Source organism: Balaenoptera physalus, assembly GCF_965194825.1.
Source record: "Balaenoptera physalus genome assembly, chromosome: 13".
NCBI classification, from domain to species: domain Eukaryota; kingdom Metazoa; phylum Chordata; class Mammalia; order Artiodactyla; family Balaenopteridae; genus Balaenoptera; species Balaenoptera physalus.
The window spans coordinates 98,105,269-98,122,157 of NC_138892.1; the positions used below are offsets into that span (position 1 = coordinate 98,105,269).

A 16,889-nucleotide genomic window follows, 5' to 3' on the forward strand; every position below is an offset into this window, starting at 1 on the left:
ATGTCAATCCCAATCTCCCAGTTCATCCCATCCCTCCCTTCCCACTTTGGTAACCATAAGTTTGTTCTCTACATCTGTGACTCTATTTCTGCTTTGCAAATAAGTCCACCTGTACCATTTTTCTAGAATTCACATATAAGCGATATTATACGATACTTGTTTTTCTCTTTCTGACCTATTTCACTCTGTATGACAATCTCTAGGTCCATCCACATCTCTGCAAATGGCACTATTTCGTTCAACCCTGATCTTTTGAACTAATCTCTTTCCCTGGGTATCATTTCCAAGGAAACAAATACAAGAGCTGCAGCAACTGCTCTGATTAACTGTAAAGTCCTCTGGTGTCTTTTTTCCCCACTGTTTTCCGCACTTGGTGATTTGAAAGTTGGAGTTCAGCTTCCTGCCCTGACAGCCCTAGGCAGCGAGAGAAGTGTTGAGTAAAAGCACAGGCTTGGGGCTTCCCTGGTGGCGCAGTGGTTGAGAATCTGCCTGCTAATGCACTGGACACGGGTTCGTGCCCTGGTCTGGGAAGATCCCACATGCCGCGGAGCAACTAGGCCCGTGAGCCACAACTACTGAGCCTGCGTGTCTGGAGCCTGTGCTCCACAACAAGAGAGGCTGCGATAGTGAGAGGCCCGCGCACCGCGATGAAGAGTGGCCCCCGCTCGCCGCAACTAGAGAAAGCCCTCACACAGAAACGAAGACCCAACACAGCCAAAAATAAATAAATAAATAAATGTGAGCAGATTTGGTATATAAAAAAAAAAAAAGCACAGACTTGTTACTAGCTGCCTGCTCTTAGGTAGATAACCTACCCTCTCCAAGCCCCAATTTCCTAATCTGCAATGTTGGGGAAATAATAGTACCTTCCTCCTAGGGTTACTGTGAAGGTTAAATGTGACAAAGCAAATAGAGCACTTATGATGCTTACCAGCTCATAACCAGCCCTCAATAAGTGTAAGTTATTATTATTTCTCTCCTACCAAATTCTGCTTCATCGTAATAATATTTTTATTAAAACTATTGCAAAAATACATACATCTTTTGCCTACAGCACACACGTGCATGCACACACACACACACACACACACACACTGAACATTATTCAGTCATAATACCTAATAAATTGCAAAGGAAAGTGTCTCATACCACATCAAAGTCTTTAGATAAAGGAAAATACCTAATAATCTGTGCTTTAAAATGATGCATTTATGCCATGCTCTTGAAGTAGCTGGGTTCAGTTCTTGGTAGCAGAACCAACTCAACCAGGGGCGGGAGAGAGTCTAGCCCTTAACAGTGTACACAGTGCTTTTAAGTGCCTGACAGGCTCTTTTAATCCACTCTGCAGCACTGCGAGGTGACATTATTACCCCAACTTTGCAGATGTAGAAACTGAGGCCTGTAATCTTCTGACCAGATGTCTTCTGATTTCCAAATGCTTTTGCTACGTGACCCAAGGGAGAATTAGGCCCCATTTCATTGTACCTAGTTTAGTAACTAAAATAGATGATTAGCTCTAATATCAAGAACAGTTTTGTTAATCATTTGACAGTTATTAAGCAACCCCTGGGTGTGGTGAGAGAGGAAAAGGCTAAAGAAAAATAGATCTTTGCCCTTTAAGAGCTTCATCTGTAATAAAGGGACATACCTATGAGCAGCAAAAATACTCAGGGACTCTTACAAAGCAACATAGTTTCTCATGAATTGTAAGCTGCATGCTACCTCATACTTTAATATCTCTGGATGCTGTAAAATCAATTGAACATCACAGTTTACTTGTTAGCAGTTGTTTTCTATCTTAATAGCACATAAAATAGCATGCCTCTTATAATCAATAGCCTCTTATATAAGAGCCAAGAAAATATAAAATAATTAAATGGCCATTTCTTTAATAGCAATCAACAAATATTTGTCAAAAGGTAAATCGTTTTATCCGTAGGTAATAAAGTTAATATCTGTTACCACAAAACTGGAGGTCATCAGCATCACCATTATTGATTCCCACTGTCTGGCTCAGGTTCAAGGTCTTCTTTCCCAAGAGGCAGGCACAGCAAGAGGTTCCTCAGCGTTGGGTCAGAGCAGCCTGCACAAATCAGGCTAACAATTAGTTTAATAAATTCAGATGACAGTGTAACCAGTGGGGAACTGTGCAAGAAGAACCCTCATGTGGACAGAACCTTTGAATAAACAAAATGGTACCATGAGTTCAGGCAGAAAGAGCACATTGTTCCTGGAAACACAGTGAAAGTTGTATTTTCAGAGAAATGGAATTTCAAGGGGTGAGTTAGAAGGGGAGGACGTCCTGATGGAGGCGTCAGCGTGGCACAGTGGCAGAATTCAGAGGGTGTATGGAGATCTGTAAAAGTCTGGGTGACAGGGGTGCAACAAAAGCATGATGGACACTGAACCACAGTCACAGATTCAAATCCTGACCAAACCTCACACTGGTTTTTGACCTTGGGAAAGTCATTTTATTCTTTTAAAGTCACTTTACTGGGAAAGTCATAATTAATTTGAGTTTCGGTTCCTCCTTTGTAAAATGACTATAAAATACATTTAGTGCTGTGAGGAGGAGAGGGAATATTTGTAAAGTATTTGGCAGGGAAAGCAGACACTCAATAAATGGTAATAAAATTGGTTAGAAGGTTTTGAACGGAAGAAGTGAATGAGCAAAGCTGTGATTTGGGAAATTAATGTAGAATCTGTGATTAAAACGGGCTGGAGAAAGAAAGTGCTAAGTAGAAAACTAGTTAAGATGCTTTTTCAGTCGTCTGGATGAGAGGTGGCAGGGGCGGAGGGCAAAATAGGACATCTGTCGGTGGAGATGCAGCAGCCAGGGGTCCCTAAGGGCGGAGGCTACAAAGACTGTGAACCTGATATAGCACCTGCCTGGGGACAGGGCCTGAGGGTGGAGGCCCGGCAAAGCACGCGAGGAATCCGAAAGTTCTGCAGTTTAGCGCCCAGGTACCTGAGAGAGGACACGGCGGGGGACAGTCTGGGAGGGTGGAGAGCGGGCTGTTCACCACCGCTGCCTAAATCCCACACCGGGGCGCATCTGTTTCAAGCCCCCAGGGAAGAGGTCAGAGCCAGTACAGGAGGCAGGGCGAGCAGAGGACGACGTGCTTACCCACCGCCCCGCGCCCCTGGTGGGCGGCCGGCAGGTGTCAGACGCGACCCCTGCTCCGCCCCTCCCGCCGAGTCCCACCTCCCCGAGCGCGCTCCGAGGGGCGGAGCCCGAGGCGCCCCGCCCACCCCCCGCTCGCCTCGCCCATTCGTCACGCTACGCCCTCCCCGCTCGCCACGCCCCGCCCTCCCCCCCCGTCCCTCCGGGTAGCCCAGCTGACGCCAGCCGCAGCGGCCACACAGCGTGTACCCGCGCATCCAGAGCGCCGCGGCGACACCATGTTGGGCATGATCAAGAACTCGCTGTTTGGGAGCGTAGAGACTTGGCCTTGGCAGATCCTGAGCAAAGGGGACAAGGTAGGCCCACAGGGCTACCGGGGACCGGAAGGGGGGCCGCGCCCACCGCACCCTGTTCGCGGCTGGAGCGTGGACAGGTGGGGCAGGAACGTGCCCGGGCTTGTGCGTTCTGGCGTCTGCCGTGGGCACGGCCCTCCGATGCCCAGCGCTTGGACTGGGAAGGAGGGGAGTAGGAGGTCGGGTGCAGTGGGGCGAAGGGCTCTGCTGCGAGGAGGGGAGCCAAAGAGGCAGGATGGGTTTGAGGGGAGAGTCCCAGCTTACCGAGATGGACTGCGCCTCTTGAATGCATTCGTCCATTTAAACATTCCAAACTTTATGAATATTTGTTCGCTGAGAGGCCTTCGGTTGCAGGAAAGACTGAAAAAGTGCTTGTCCTTAAGAAACTCCCAAACTGTCCTTGGTGGCGAACTGAATATAAAAGAACAAGATCTGCGCTGCGAAGGAGGTAACTGTTCAAGGCCGGGAGCGCAGGGGAAGGAGCAGTCCGTTCTGCTAGGGGGTGATAGTGGGGCCTGCGCAGAGGAAGTGCCGTCAGCTAGGCCTCAGGGATGTGCAGGAATGCACAGAAACAAGAAGAGCCCGTGCAAAGGCCCAGAGCTGTCAAATGGCTTGTTGGCCTCTGGGAGTTGGACGCCTAGAATACAGGATGAGTGAGGAGGGCATCATTGCACTTTTCCCCCAAACTAACATTAGTGCTCACCCAGGCAAGTTGGACTGCCCCCTGGAAACAAGAAATCTGCCACTAGATGATAATCTCCTTGTGGGCAGGTACCTTGCGCACCTCGCGGCTGTACACTCAGCTCCCTGCCCAGTGCTTCATCTGTTAAAGGACTGTGTTGTCTGGGGGGCCAAAGTCAGGTACCCATTACATTGATCATCACACAAAAGCCCTCAACTAGAGTCTGGACTCTTGAAGCAGCTATAGCCAGAGGCCTGTTACTTCATCTGTCTCTATCTGTTTCCTTAGCCATACGTAGAATAAGCACTTTAGCCCTGATCAAAGGTGACCTATTCAGGCGCCTACAAGCAGCCAGGCGCATAATGAAAATGAGTGACAAACTCTAAGGCAGGGTGCGAACTGAGGCAAGTTGGAGACAGAGAGCTCAAGTCCCCATCTGCAAAGGGTAATTCCAGGCAGTTGTCATGCAGCGATGTGAACCAGGGTTGCTGGGTTTTTAAGGAAAACCAGCCATCCAGACTCTTCATGTGAAATCTCTAAAGTTAAAATTTATTCATTCAACAAATAACTGTTGAGTGGGCCAGGTACTCTTATAGGCAACGGGGATAAAGCAGCGGACAGAACTGGCAAAAATCCCTGTCCTCATGGAACTTCTCCTTTAGTGACTAATGAACAAGTAAGTCACATATTTCATGTATCAGGTGGTGATGAGTGCTGTGATCAAAAATAAAGCAGGGAAGGGGAGGAGGGCCTACAGAGTGTTAGGGGTGAGGCTATGGTTTTAAGTAGGACAACCGTGTCAGTTTTAACTGTTACAAATGCTTGTAAACCCTGCGGGTCAGGTAGGCAGGAGGATCTGTCTGTGGTGGGGTGTCGCCTGTGTGCATGCCAGTCTGTGGACTCGGCCCGATGATCTCTAGGGTCCTTGTTGGCCCTGACACTTGAGGAGTCCACGTGTGACCCACAGCTTGCAGAGAACTTTCCTTTCTGTAGTAGAATTGGGCTCACTTTGTCTTTGGTGTTAACAGTTATTTGCAACGCAGGCGGAGGGTCTGGGCTCCCAGTGGGAGGCACTAGAGGGAAATAGGAGGGCAGGAAGAAGGGAGAGGCCAGTGTATTTCTCCCTCTCCTTCTCCTTCCTATCAGGTCTCTGGAAGCAGGAGCTTCTCTGGGGCTCCAGTTCTTGCTAGCCAGGCCACCGTGGTTCTGGTTCTCACCAAGTGATCCAGGTATCTGAGCTCAGGTAAAAGATCAGCCTCCCTCTACCTCTGTAGGGCGCTTACTAACCTCAGGGTTGCTTTACTGTCCCTGTTGGGCATCTCAGCTCTTTTATGATCTGTGAAATCAATTCTCTGAATCAAGGTGCCTCTGTTCAGAACGCTCCAGTCATTTGGTTTTCTGTTAGCCCCTTATAGTACAGTGTCACCTGCCACTGATTTGGTGTCTCCAGGGATAAATGCAGCTCCCTGATAAGCGTCTTCCCTCAACATTTGATAAGAATGTGGAGCCATACGGGATATTGTTACCAGGCTGAAGCAAATCATTTAACCTGAATGAACCTCAGTGCCTGCAACTGTAGAAAGGGTATCAAAATATCCTCCCCATCCACTCCCAGAGTTGCTAGAAATATTAAATTGTTTAAGAAACATGAAAATGATTTGTAAACTAATACACCCTACAAATGTAGTAATATCGTTATGTTGGAACTCACTTCAGCTCCACTCTTACTAACTTCGTGGTCACGGCCCATTTAACCTCTCTGATGCTAATCATGAGAGAAAATAATAGTCCACGTCTTATAACATTGTTCTGAAATTTAAAGGAGAAAACCAATTATAAATTGTTCAACAAAATACCTAGCACTTGATTGTTAGCTTTCCCTTAGCTTTCCAGGTAATTTGGGTTAAGTTACTTAACTTCTCAACCACTCTGAACCCTGAAATTCCTCAGCTGTAAGATGAGAATGACAATGCCTTATGTGACAATGAATTAAACAGTCGAAGATCCTTGTAATCTTTTTTTTAAAAAAATATACAAATTCAGGGTGTTGTTATTGTGAAGAGAGCCTCTTTCTGAAATGATCTCTCTCTTCCTGGAAAGAGTCTGGGTCAGAAACCATTGTTCACTTTCCTGGGTGAATGAATATATTACACAGGGTGCCCCATGTAGCTCAAAGTCAGGCTCAACCAGATGTTCAGGGCTGATTCCAGGCACCTGGTGGGGAGGCCCAGGCTGCTGCGGACCTTATCAGGTCCTTCTGCATTGCTTGGGGAGGGAGGAGGACACACAGCTCTCTGTGTGGGGTTGGGTGGGTCTTGTGGCTGCTGAGAGCAGGACTGATATTAGTAATGGACATCTTTATGGGGTTTGTTTCCAGCCTGTGCACGTTGATGAGGACCCCACTGCCTGGCTTGGAATCCTTACCCCACCTCTTGGCCACTGTATCTTGGGCACGTTACTTAACCTCTTGTTTTCATCCGAAAATGAAGATAAAAACAGTTACTTCTTCACAGGGTTGTTTAAAATAATACGTGACACATAGAAAGTACTCAGTTAGGTTGATCATTATTATAATAATTATGGTTGTTTTCTTATAGTGAGAAAGCTGGCTTCCAAAATCAGCATGTATACCAACCACAGCAGGTGGCAAGAGAAAAAAAAACAGCCTTGCAGAGGACCTTGCAAATCTCATAGCAAGAGGCATTCTTGCAACATCTCTGTCTGGGACTTGAACTTGACCAGGGTTCCCACTGAATGTTGAAAACTGCTATTTGTGGCCACTGGCCGAAATCCTCATCTAGTTACTGACGTGGGAGCACAAGCTAGCTGAATGTGGGGTGAGGGAAGGCCATTATTTTGTTACACGTAACAAGGAAATGCACTCAAGATGTTAAATTTGAAGAATCACATGTGCTAACAGTGTTAACTTAGGTGCTTTATTTTCTGCAGAAATAGAACTCTATTTAAATTCAGCTCCCTGGAAGATCAGAATAGTTGGATAATATCCATCTCTCAGAGCTAAATTTTCATAGTGATCCAGTGGTTCAAATGAGAAGTTACAGACATAGATGCTGTGAAAACAGGCAGTACCTGTTGGAGAACCACGTTCAGACAATGTGGCGCAACCTTCCTCCAGGATGGATATATATAGTTAGGCTAGGTTCTCATCTCTCCAGCCAGCTATGGCTACCATATTCCTTTTCATTAGAGTAAAGCCAGGCTTCACTCCACGGCCTCCTTTCCCACAAATCCTTATAGAGGGCCTACTATATATATGTGTAAGACGTGGTCTTAGATGCTGGGAGATACAGCGGTACACAATACAGACAGTCCCTGACCCCATGGGGCTTACGACTGCAGTTGGAGATTAAACACACTATTATTCCATCACAATTTCCACTGTAATTATGTTCCATTATAATTCCATTGTAATTATAATTACAATATACTATGTTGTGAAATACAAGGGCCTATAAAAATATCATGGAGAACCTGTTTTAAACTGGGATCCTCTCTGAGGAAGTGACTTTTTAGGTTGGGACCTGTTGGGTGAGTAGGGATTCATTGGGCAGAGACAGGAAAGGAATCCCCCAGGCAGAGGAAGAGGCAGGTATGGAGGCCCTGAGGCAGGAATGACCGTGGCATTGAAGGAAATAGCAGAAGGCCAGTGAGGAGGTGCTCGGGGTATGGCCGGCAAAGTAGGAAGAAGCTCAGTGGTGCCTGGACCATCACAGATAAGTTAAGAACTTGGTGAATGACAGCTTTTAGGCGGGGGATTAATTAACGTGATTAATTTATATAGAATGCTCTATTTTCCCTGGGCAACACAGCCTCATTCCCAGCTTTGGTTGCCCCTTATGCTGATGCATCCTAACTGAGCCAGGCCCCTGCTGAGTCCAGACCCATGTGTCCAGCTGTACAATGGACGGTTTGCTCACCTGTAACAGGAGACAGATGAACCAATGGATTTGTAAGCGCCCTTCCAGCTCTAGTGTCACCTGTCTTTGAAGTTCATGGGAAGGCAGGATCATTCAGGGAGAAGAGGTAGAGTTAAGCTCAGCCTTAAAGGATGGTAGAGTTATCATGGGGGCTGGGCTCCCTGAATCAAACTGGATTCCTTTCTCGGCAGCCGTTCCTTTCTAGCCGTGGACTTTCCTGCCTCGGGGAACAAGCTGAGAACATGCTCACTCAAGACTCAGACACGCCTGCAAAACCCTATATTTAGATCACAAAAGTAGGTTGAACTAATTTGGGGTAGATGAAATGGACTTGCTGTCAGATCACCGTCATTGGACTAGTGGTTCCAAAATCCAACTCCCTGTGAGAGCCTTCAGATCTTCGGAAGTCTGGCCCCTGCCAGAGTCTCTGGCCTCCTTTACTTGCCATGCCCTGCTGGACAGTTCTTGCTCCAGTGGCAGTGAACTACTTATATTTTTCACCACCATCATAATGTTATTCAGCTCTTTGCTTTTACCCCTAGGGTGCCTGCTACCTGAAATTGCCCTCCCTAAACTGTCAGAGCATTTACTACATCATATAATAATTACGTAGTTCTTCTCACCATCCAACTAGACTTCCTGTATCATATTAATCTCCAAATCTGTAGCACCTGGCAGAGGTTTTCAGTAGATGTTTATTCGATGAATCAATGCATCGGTGACTGAATGTCCAGTTGGATGATCTGTAAGCACCTCAAATTCAGCTTGGCCTACCCAAACTTGTAAACAGACACCCATGTCCCCCAAACTAACCTAGGTGGTCCTCTTCCATGCTCCCACACTGCCCTGGAGCGCCTCTCCCCTTAAACATATCGTCAGATTTATAACCTGTTTTCCTGGCTACTTCTGTTAGACCATGCCTCCTGATGTCAGGGACCATGTCTTTCATCTCTTTAGTTGGTTGAATGAATAAAAGAAGGAAAGAAAACAAAGGAGAGAGCCGGCCAGCTCTTTCTCCCGTGAGAATTGGTCACTGGTTTCTTCATTTGTAAGAGAAGGAGCTGCATTGAATGACTTTTGATGGCCCTGTTCTGAGTGTGACACGAACCTACAAATGTCTGTCAGAAATAGCTACCTCAGTAGCTACAGAAAGAGGTTAAAAAAACACCCAATTCATCCCCTGTGGAGCATAGAGCCTTGTGGCAAGCATTAGACCAGAGTTTGGGGATTTGAATTCTGGTTCCAGCTTCACCACTCAGCAGCTGTGTGGTCTTGGGCAACTCAGTGTCTCTGGTTCTTCATTTCCTCTTTGGTAAAATTAGTTTGATTGGGTGAACCTTGAAACCTCTTTCAGGCTGAAATTCTGTGACTCACAGAGTGACATCTCTGGAATTTAAAACATTTTAAGTGGCAAGACTCAGTGGGACCTCAAATGAAGGCTGGGTCTGGTCTCTGCTGTGACAGACGGAGCCAGAAAGAGCAAAATACCCCAAGTTTACGTAACACAATTTGCTACTGAAGGCTCTTTGGAAGTGTCAGGCTCACTAAGGGGAGGGCCTCATAGCAGTCCTCGGAATTAGTAGGCACAGTGCCCCAAAGTCAAGGCCAATTTGTGGCCTCTCGATTCTTGGTCTGGTGCAATTTCCCCTGCCCCATGTGGAGGGAAGTATATGAAATTGGCACTCAGGGTTTATGTTCAGATTTCCCTGACCCCTTTCTCACTAGTCTCCTTCAATTTTGCATTGCAAAAACAATAGGTGTTTTTGCATTCTAGGTATAAGATTATAATATTAAGTGTACTTTTTCAGACTGTATAGGCCACTCACAGTCCTACCCTCCTCTAGAGATTCATTATATCCCCTTGGAAGTTGAATCTTCAGTCTAAGATGTCGTAGGAAGGCCTGTTTGACCAGCCTGGGGCAGCCATGTTCTCTATCATGTGTCTATTTTTTATGATCATTAGTAACAGAGGCACCTCCTTAATCAATAAATAAATATCTTTTGAGCATCTAACATGTAAAGCTCTGGGGTATAGTTTCTGTTCACAAAGACCTTCTAGCAGATTTTTCAAACTGTACTGGTGTTCCATTACCAGAGAGTAAAATCAATATAGATCAAGGGTTTTTTTTCCTTTCGTGGACTAGACTAAAATTCACTTGAGTAGAGCAGAATAGAAATAAACAGGATAGAAAGAAAAGGCATGTCACTATGGAGAATAGTATGGAGGTTCCTTTAAAAAGTAAAGAGAGAGCTACTATGTGATCCTGAAATCCTACTGCTGGGCATATATCCAGAAAAAAACATAATTCGAAAAGATACATGCACCCCAATGTTCACTGCAGCACTATTTACAATAGCCAAGACATGTAAGCAACCTAAATATCCATCGACAGTTGAATGGATAAATAAGGTGTAGTGTATATACACAATAGAACATTACTCAGCCATAAAAAAGAATGAAACAATGCCATTTGCAGCAACATGAATGGACCTAGAGATTATCATACTAAGTGAAGTAAGTCAGACAAAGATATATATCATATGATATCGCTTATATGTGGAATCTTTAAAAAAATGATACAAATGAACTTATATACAAAACAGAAATAGATCCACAGGCATGGAAAACAAACTTATGATTACCAAAGGGTAAGGTGGGGGGAGGGATAAATTAGGAGTTTGGGATTAACACATACACACTACTATATGTATTAAATAGATAACCAACAAGGACCTACTGTATAGCACAGAGAACTATACCCAATATTTTGTAATAACTTATAAGGGAAGAGAATCTGAAAAAGAATATATATATATGTGTATATATATATATATATATATATATATATATATATATACACATATATATATATCTGAATCACTTTGCTGTACACCTGAAAGTAACACATTGTAAATCAACTATACTTCAATTTAAAAAAAAAAAAGAAAAGACGTATCATAATGCCTCCAGTCCATAAGGGTAAAGTGTTATTTTGTGAAACTTTGCTTCAAACGTGTTTGTTCATGATAGGGTGTGGTGTAAAAATGTATTTCTTGTTATGGATTGTGGTTTCTTTTAAAGTTTGAAAGCACTGCCTTACAGCATGTTCAGGAATACAAAACTATTTCATATGAGACATCAAACGGTGAGGAGGAGGAAGAGGGGTGAAAGAGGGCTGTGTGGGTCTATAGGGAAAGGGTAACGACCTTAGGTCAGAGACTCAACACAGAGAGGGGATCACTGCCAAGGAGGAAGGGTTTGGGGGGGGAGGTGACAGTGCAGCTGGTCATGGAGGGGCATGGGGGGTGTGACTTAGTGAGACAGATTGGGAAGAGGAATTGCGTCTGGGAGTACAGTGTGAAAAGAACTACTCTGATTCTTCTTGAATTGCAGCCCTTCTGCTAGATTGAGGCTAATCTTGGGGCCATAGAGTTTTGTGGGATTGTTGCTGTATTTCTTTGTTTCCTCCTTTGCAATTTTCTCTTCTCTTTTCCTGGGTTTCCTATTATTCAGAGGTTGGATCTCTTGGCTTGATCCTTTGATTTTCTTTTCTATTTTCTACTTCTTTGCCTTTTTACTTGACTTTCTAGAATATTTCCTTCAATTTTCTCTTCTAGCCTTTCCACTGAATTTTTCCTGTCTGTTATATTTTTAATTTCCCAGAGCTCTTTGATCTCAGAACAGTCTATTTTTATAGCATTCTGGGGATGTTCTGGGTGGTTTGGGTTATAATATCTTCTATTATTTCTCTGCGAATATTGATTATATGAAGCTTTTTCTGCTGTCTCTACATCTGTAAGAAATCTCAGAATCTGTTTGTCATGGCCCTCCATACTCTGGCCTGTCTCTTCCCTGTCACCATAGCTGGGCCCTTTATGGAAAGTTCCCTAGCAGTGTGTGCCTCTGGTAACTGGACTTGCACTGTTTCTAGAGTCATCACAGGTTGCTACTTTATATCTCTTAAGCGCTGCGTATTCTCTGCCTCTAGGGAGAGGTCTCCTATGAGGAGAGGGCCTGTGAAGGTGGGAAGTTTGCCACAGTGGAAGTGACTGATAAGCCTGTGGATGAGGCTCTACGGGAAGCAATGCCCAAAGTCATGAAGTATGTGGGAGGCACCAATGACAAGGGTGAGTATCCCTGAAGGATTGGCTCTGGTCTCATAGGCCAGGGCTGCATAGCCTCACGTCCTCGATGGAAAACACAGGGCAGGACCACAAGGCACCTGTAACTACCTGTTTCAGTGGCCCGTGAACTTGCTCTGCTCCGTGGGCAGGGAGGCTCTGGGGAGACCCACTGACTTCATGCCGGCCTCCCCCGACTTTGGGATCCCCGCTCAGTAGCACTGAGTTCATGCTTCTCTCCCAGGTGTGGAGACACAACGCTGTTTGTTTGTTTCTTTGTTTGTTTATTTGTTATTTTTTAACCCTACACTGCTTATCATGTCTTTGGATTGGTGGACTGGGTAAGGTGTGCCCACGAGAAGCCAGGCCACAGAACAAGGCCAGCTTCTGACATGAGACCTCTGCCCCCAGGCTGGAAATCTCCAGAGTCAGCCCCCTGGTAGCTCAGATTGTGTGGGGATACTGAGGGTCAGTGAGTGATGATTATGGAGGGTCCCTGGCTCTGTTCTGGCAAATAAAGAGCCTGAGAATTCTTAGTCTACTCCCCTCTTAAAGTCTTGGCAGTCCATGGGAATTCCCTGGCTGTCCAGTGGTTAGGACTCAGCGCTCTTACTCCCGGGGGGCCCAGGTTCGATCCCTGGTCGGGGAACTAAGATCCTGCAAGCTGCGTCGCATGGCCTAAAAATAATAAACAAACAAATAAATAAATAAATAAAAAGACTTGGCAGTCTGTGCTGGCTGCCTCCCTGTTTTTAAAATGAGAGGCCTGAAGTTTCAGTGTGCCTATTAGCATGTAAACCATATTTAAATACGAATTTAACTCTTTAGCTCTCTAATTTGTCCTGCACTTTGGAATCAGTGCAAACCCAAAATGGGTCAGAACACAAGGTGAAAAAAGAGGCAACGTGTTGAATTTTTAGGATATATCTCAAGTTGATAATTGAGAAAGTTAGAAACTAGTATTAACCTTAGTAACATTTACTAGGACCAAAGTAATCAGGCTTTGGACATAATTTGACCAGTAAGAGGTCAAGAAGAAATCTTTTCCTTCTTAGCACTGCCATAACATTTTCTTTAGAAGAAAATATGTGTAAAAATTATAAACTCATTAAAAATTTTTGAAAATAACGAAACAGCACCCCTAATCCATCTTTTCTAATATAATCATCGTCTTCGAATGTATTTTTTTCAGGCTTTTTAATAGCTTTTTAAAATGTAATCATAGTGTTTGTGCAATACATCCTGCTTCTGTCACTTACTTCATAATTATTTTACACTGTAGCTAAATAGTCCTAAGCATAACTATTAATAGCTAAATCGAATTGCATCATGTGCCTATAATTTACTTAGACATATTCCTATTTTGAACATTTATATGAATCCCAATTTTTCACCATTATAAATTCTGCTGCAAGGAAAATCCTATTACCTATAGCCCTTTCCGTATTTTGGATTATTTCATTAAAATCAACAATTAGATAGGAAGTAATTAGATACTGATATATTTACAGTCTTAAATATATAGTACCAAATAATTTTTTCCAGACGAGTTGAATCACTATGCTCTTACCTCCAATATATACAAATAAGAGGTGTTTTCTCTGTGTCTGATGATATGTTTTAATGCCTGAAATACTTACGATAAATTTCAAGAACAACAAATATTGTCTCGGAAGAAGAATGAGACCAGCAGATGGTCCATGGGCCTGAGCAGGTTCTGTCTCTAACACCCACGTCCCTCTGTGGGGTTTTGTGTTTTCAGGAATCGGGATGGGGATGACAGTTCCTATTTCCTTTGCCGTGTTCCCCAGTGCCGATGGGTCCCTACAGAAGAAATTAAAAGTCTGGTTCCGGATTCCAAATGAGTTTCAAAGCAACCCACCAGCTCCCAGCGACGACAGCATTAAGATCGAAGACAGGGAAGGCATCACTGTCTATTCCACGTAAGGAAACGGTTCTTTAGGCATACACGGGTAGCACGTGAATCATCTGCAGTGAGCATTTGCATTTTTTTTTTCCAGTTTTGAGATGGAATTGACATATAATATTGCATTAGTTTAAAATACAACATAATGCTTTGATATATGTTTATCTTATGACATGATTACCACCATTTAGTTAACATCCTTCATTAAACAAAGTTACACATTTTTTTCCTGAGATGAGAAATTTTTTTTTTTTTACAAATTTATTTATTTGGCTGCATTAGGTCTTCGTTGCTGCACGCGGGCTTTCTCTAGTTGCGGCGAGCAGGGGCTACTCTTCATTGCGATGTGCGGGCTTCTGATTGCGGTGGCTTCTCTTGTTGCAGAGCATGGGCTCTAGAGCACAGGCTCAGTAGTTGTGGCTCACGGGCTTAGTTGCTCCCCGGCGTGTGGGATCTTCCCGGACCAGGGCTCGAACCCGTGTCCCCTGCATTGGCAGGTGGATTCTTAACCACTGCGCTACCAGGGAAGTCCCCATGAGAAATTTTAAGATCCACTCTCTTTGTAACTTTCAAATATACGATACAATGTACAATATTGTTAACTGTGGTCACTGCTGTACATTACATCCCCAGAACTAATTTATCTTATAGCTGGATGTTTCTACCTTTTGACCACCTTCACCTAGTTCTCCCACCCTCCACCTCCCCACCCTCTGGCAATCACCAATCTGTTCTCTGTATCTGTGAGTTCAGTTGTTTTATTTTAATTCCACATATGAGTGAGATTATACAATATTTCCCTTTCTCTGTCTGACTTATTTCATTTAGCATGATGCCTTCACAGTCCAACCATGTTGTTGCAAATGGCAAGGTTTCCTTCTTTTTGTGGCTAAATGATATTCCATTGTATGTATGTACCACATCTTCTTTATCCATTCATCTGTCTATGGACCCTTACGTCACTTCTACACCTTGGTTATGGTAAATAATGCTGCAGTGAACATAGGAGTGCTGATATCTGTTCAAACTAGTGATTTCATTTCCTTCAGGTATATACTCATAAGTGGAATTGCTAGATCATATGGTAGTTCTATTTTTAATTTTGTGAGGAACTTCCATAATGTTTTCCATAGTGGCTGCACCAATATACATTCCCAGCAGCAGTGCATAAGGATTCCGTTTTCTCCTCATCCTTGCCAACACTTGTTACTTCTTGTCTTTTTCATAATAGCCATTGTAACAAGTGTGAGGTGACATCTCACTGTGGCTTTGATTTTCATTTCCCTGCTGATTAGTGATGTTGAGCACCTTTTCATCTACCTCTTGGCCATTTGTATATCTTTTTTGGAAAAATGTCTATTCAGATCCTCTGCCCACTTTTTAATCTGATTGTCTGGGTTTTTTTACTCTCTATTAGTTTTTTATATATTTTGGATATTAACCCATTACATATATATGATTTGCAAATAATTTCTCCCATTTAATATGTTGCCTTTTTATTTTGTGGATGGTTTCCTTTTTCTGTGCAGATGGTTTTTAGCTTGATGTAGTCCCACTTGTTTATTTTTGCTTCTGTTGCCTGTGTTTTCAGAGTCAAATACAAAAAAAATCATTGCCAAGACCGATGTCAGGGAGGTTACCCTCTATGGTTTCTTCTAGGGATTTTACAGTTTCAGGTCTTATGTTCAAGTCTTTCATCCATTTTGAGTTGACTTTTGTGTATGGTGTAAGATAGTAGTCCAGTTTCAGTCTTTTGCATGTGGCTGTCCAGTTTTCCCAGCACCATCTATTGAAGAGACTGTCCTTTCCCTATGATACATTCTTGTCTTCTTTGTTGTAAATTAGTTGACCATGTATGCCTGGGTTTATTTCTGGACTTTCTGTTCTGTTCCATGGATCTTTGTATCTGTTTTTATGCCAATACCATACTGTTTTGATTATGATAGCTTTGTAATATAGTTTGAAATCAGGAAATGTGAGGCCGTCAGCTTTGTTCTTCTTTCTCCAGATTTCTTTGGCTATTCAGGGTCTTTTGTGGTTCCATACAAATTTTAACATTGTTTTTCTATTTCTGTAAAAAATTCCATTGAAATTTTAATAAGGATTGCATTAAATCTGTAGATTGCTTTGGGTAATATGAACATTTGAACAATATTAATTCTTCTAATCCATGAGCATGGAATATCTTTCCATTGTTTGTGTCTTCTCCAGATTTTCCATTAATGTCTTAATAGTTTTCAGTGTGAAGATCTTTCACCTCCTTGGTTAAATTTATTTGTAGGTATTGTGTTCTTTCTGATGCAATTGTAAATGGGATTATTTCTTAATTTCTCTTTCTAAATTCATATTATTGATGAATTAAGAAATACTGAATACTGACTTTCTTCTTGAATTTCTTCAGCCTACGGCACACAAACATTTGCATTGTATCTAAGTAAACGCCTTTGCCAGTTGCCAAACTGATTTGGATATAGAGAATATCCCCTCAGCTTAAGCTGAACACCTACATTAGCCACAGCAGGGTTCTGGGAGATTCAGAGAATATCTAAGTCAATCTGTAGTTGGTCATGAATATCTGGGGAGCATAAAGGGCTAGAGATACTTCGTTTTTACCCCACACTCCCCTTGAATGCCAGAAGGGCAGGGAGCGTTTGCCAGAGCCGGACTGCTACCGCCTTAGTTATTCATGGTCTGTGAGCCTTTCAGCAGAGCACATGTGCCTCCTATTATTCTAGTCCTGTTT

At 43.5% G+C, this 16,889-nt stretch overlaps 1 protein-coding gene across 6 annotated transcripts in view; it reads left to right on the forward strand.

Annotated features, from left to right (window-relative positions):
- The first annotated feature begins 3,311 nt into the window (after positions 1-3,311).
- Positions 3,312-16,889, forward strand: part of HEBP1 (heme binding protein 1) — a 41,852-nt gene continuing 28,274 nt past the window's right edge. For 4 of the 6 annotated variants that reach the window (XM_082420336.1, XM_082420334.1, XM_082420337.1 and 1 more), the window contains exons 1-3: positions 3,312-3,480; positions 12,087-12,225; positions 13,982-14,162. In XM_082420336.1, the coding sequence (XP_082276462.1) occupies positions 3,403-3,480; positions 12,087-12,225; positions 13,982-14,162 (398 nt within the window). In that variant the 5' untranslated portion in view covers positions 3,312-3,402. Of the gene's footprint in view, positions 3,481-6,756; positions 6,997-12,086; positions 12,226-13,981; positions 14,163-16,889 lie in introns of all 6 variants that reach the window. The other 2 variants (XM_082420335.1, XM_082420338.1) reach the window with 2 other exon arrangements.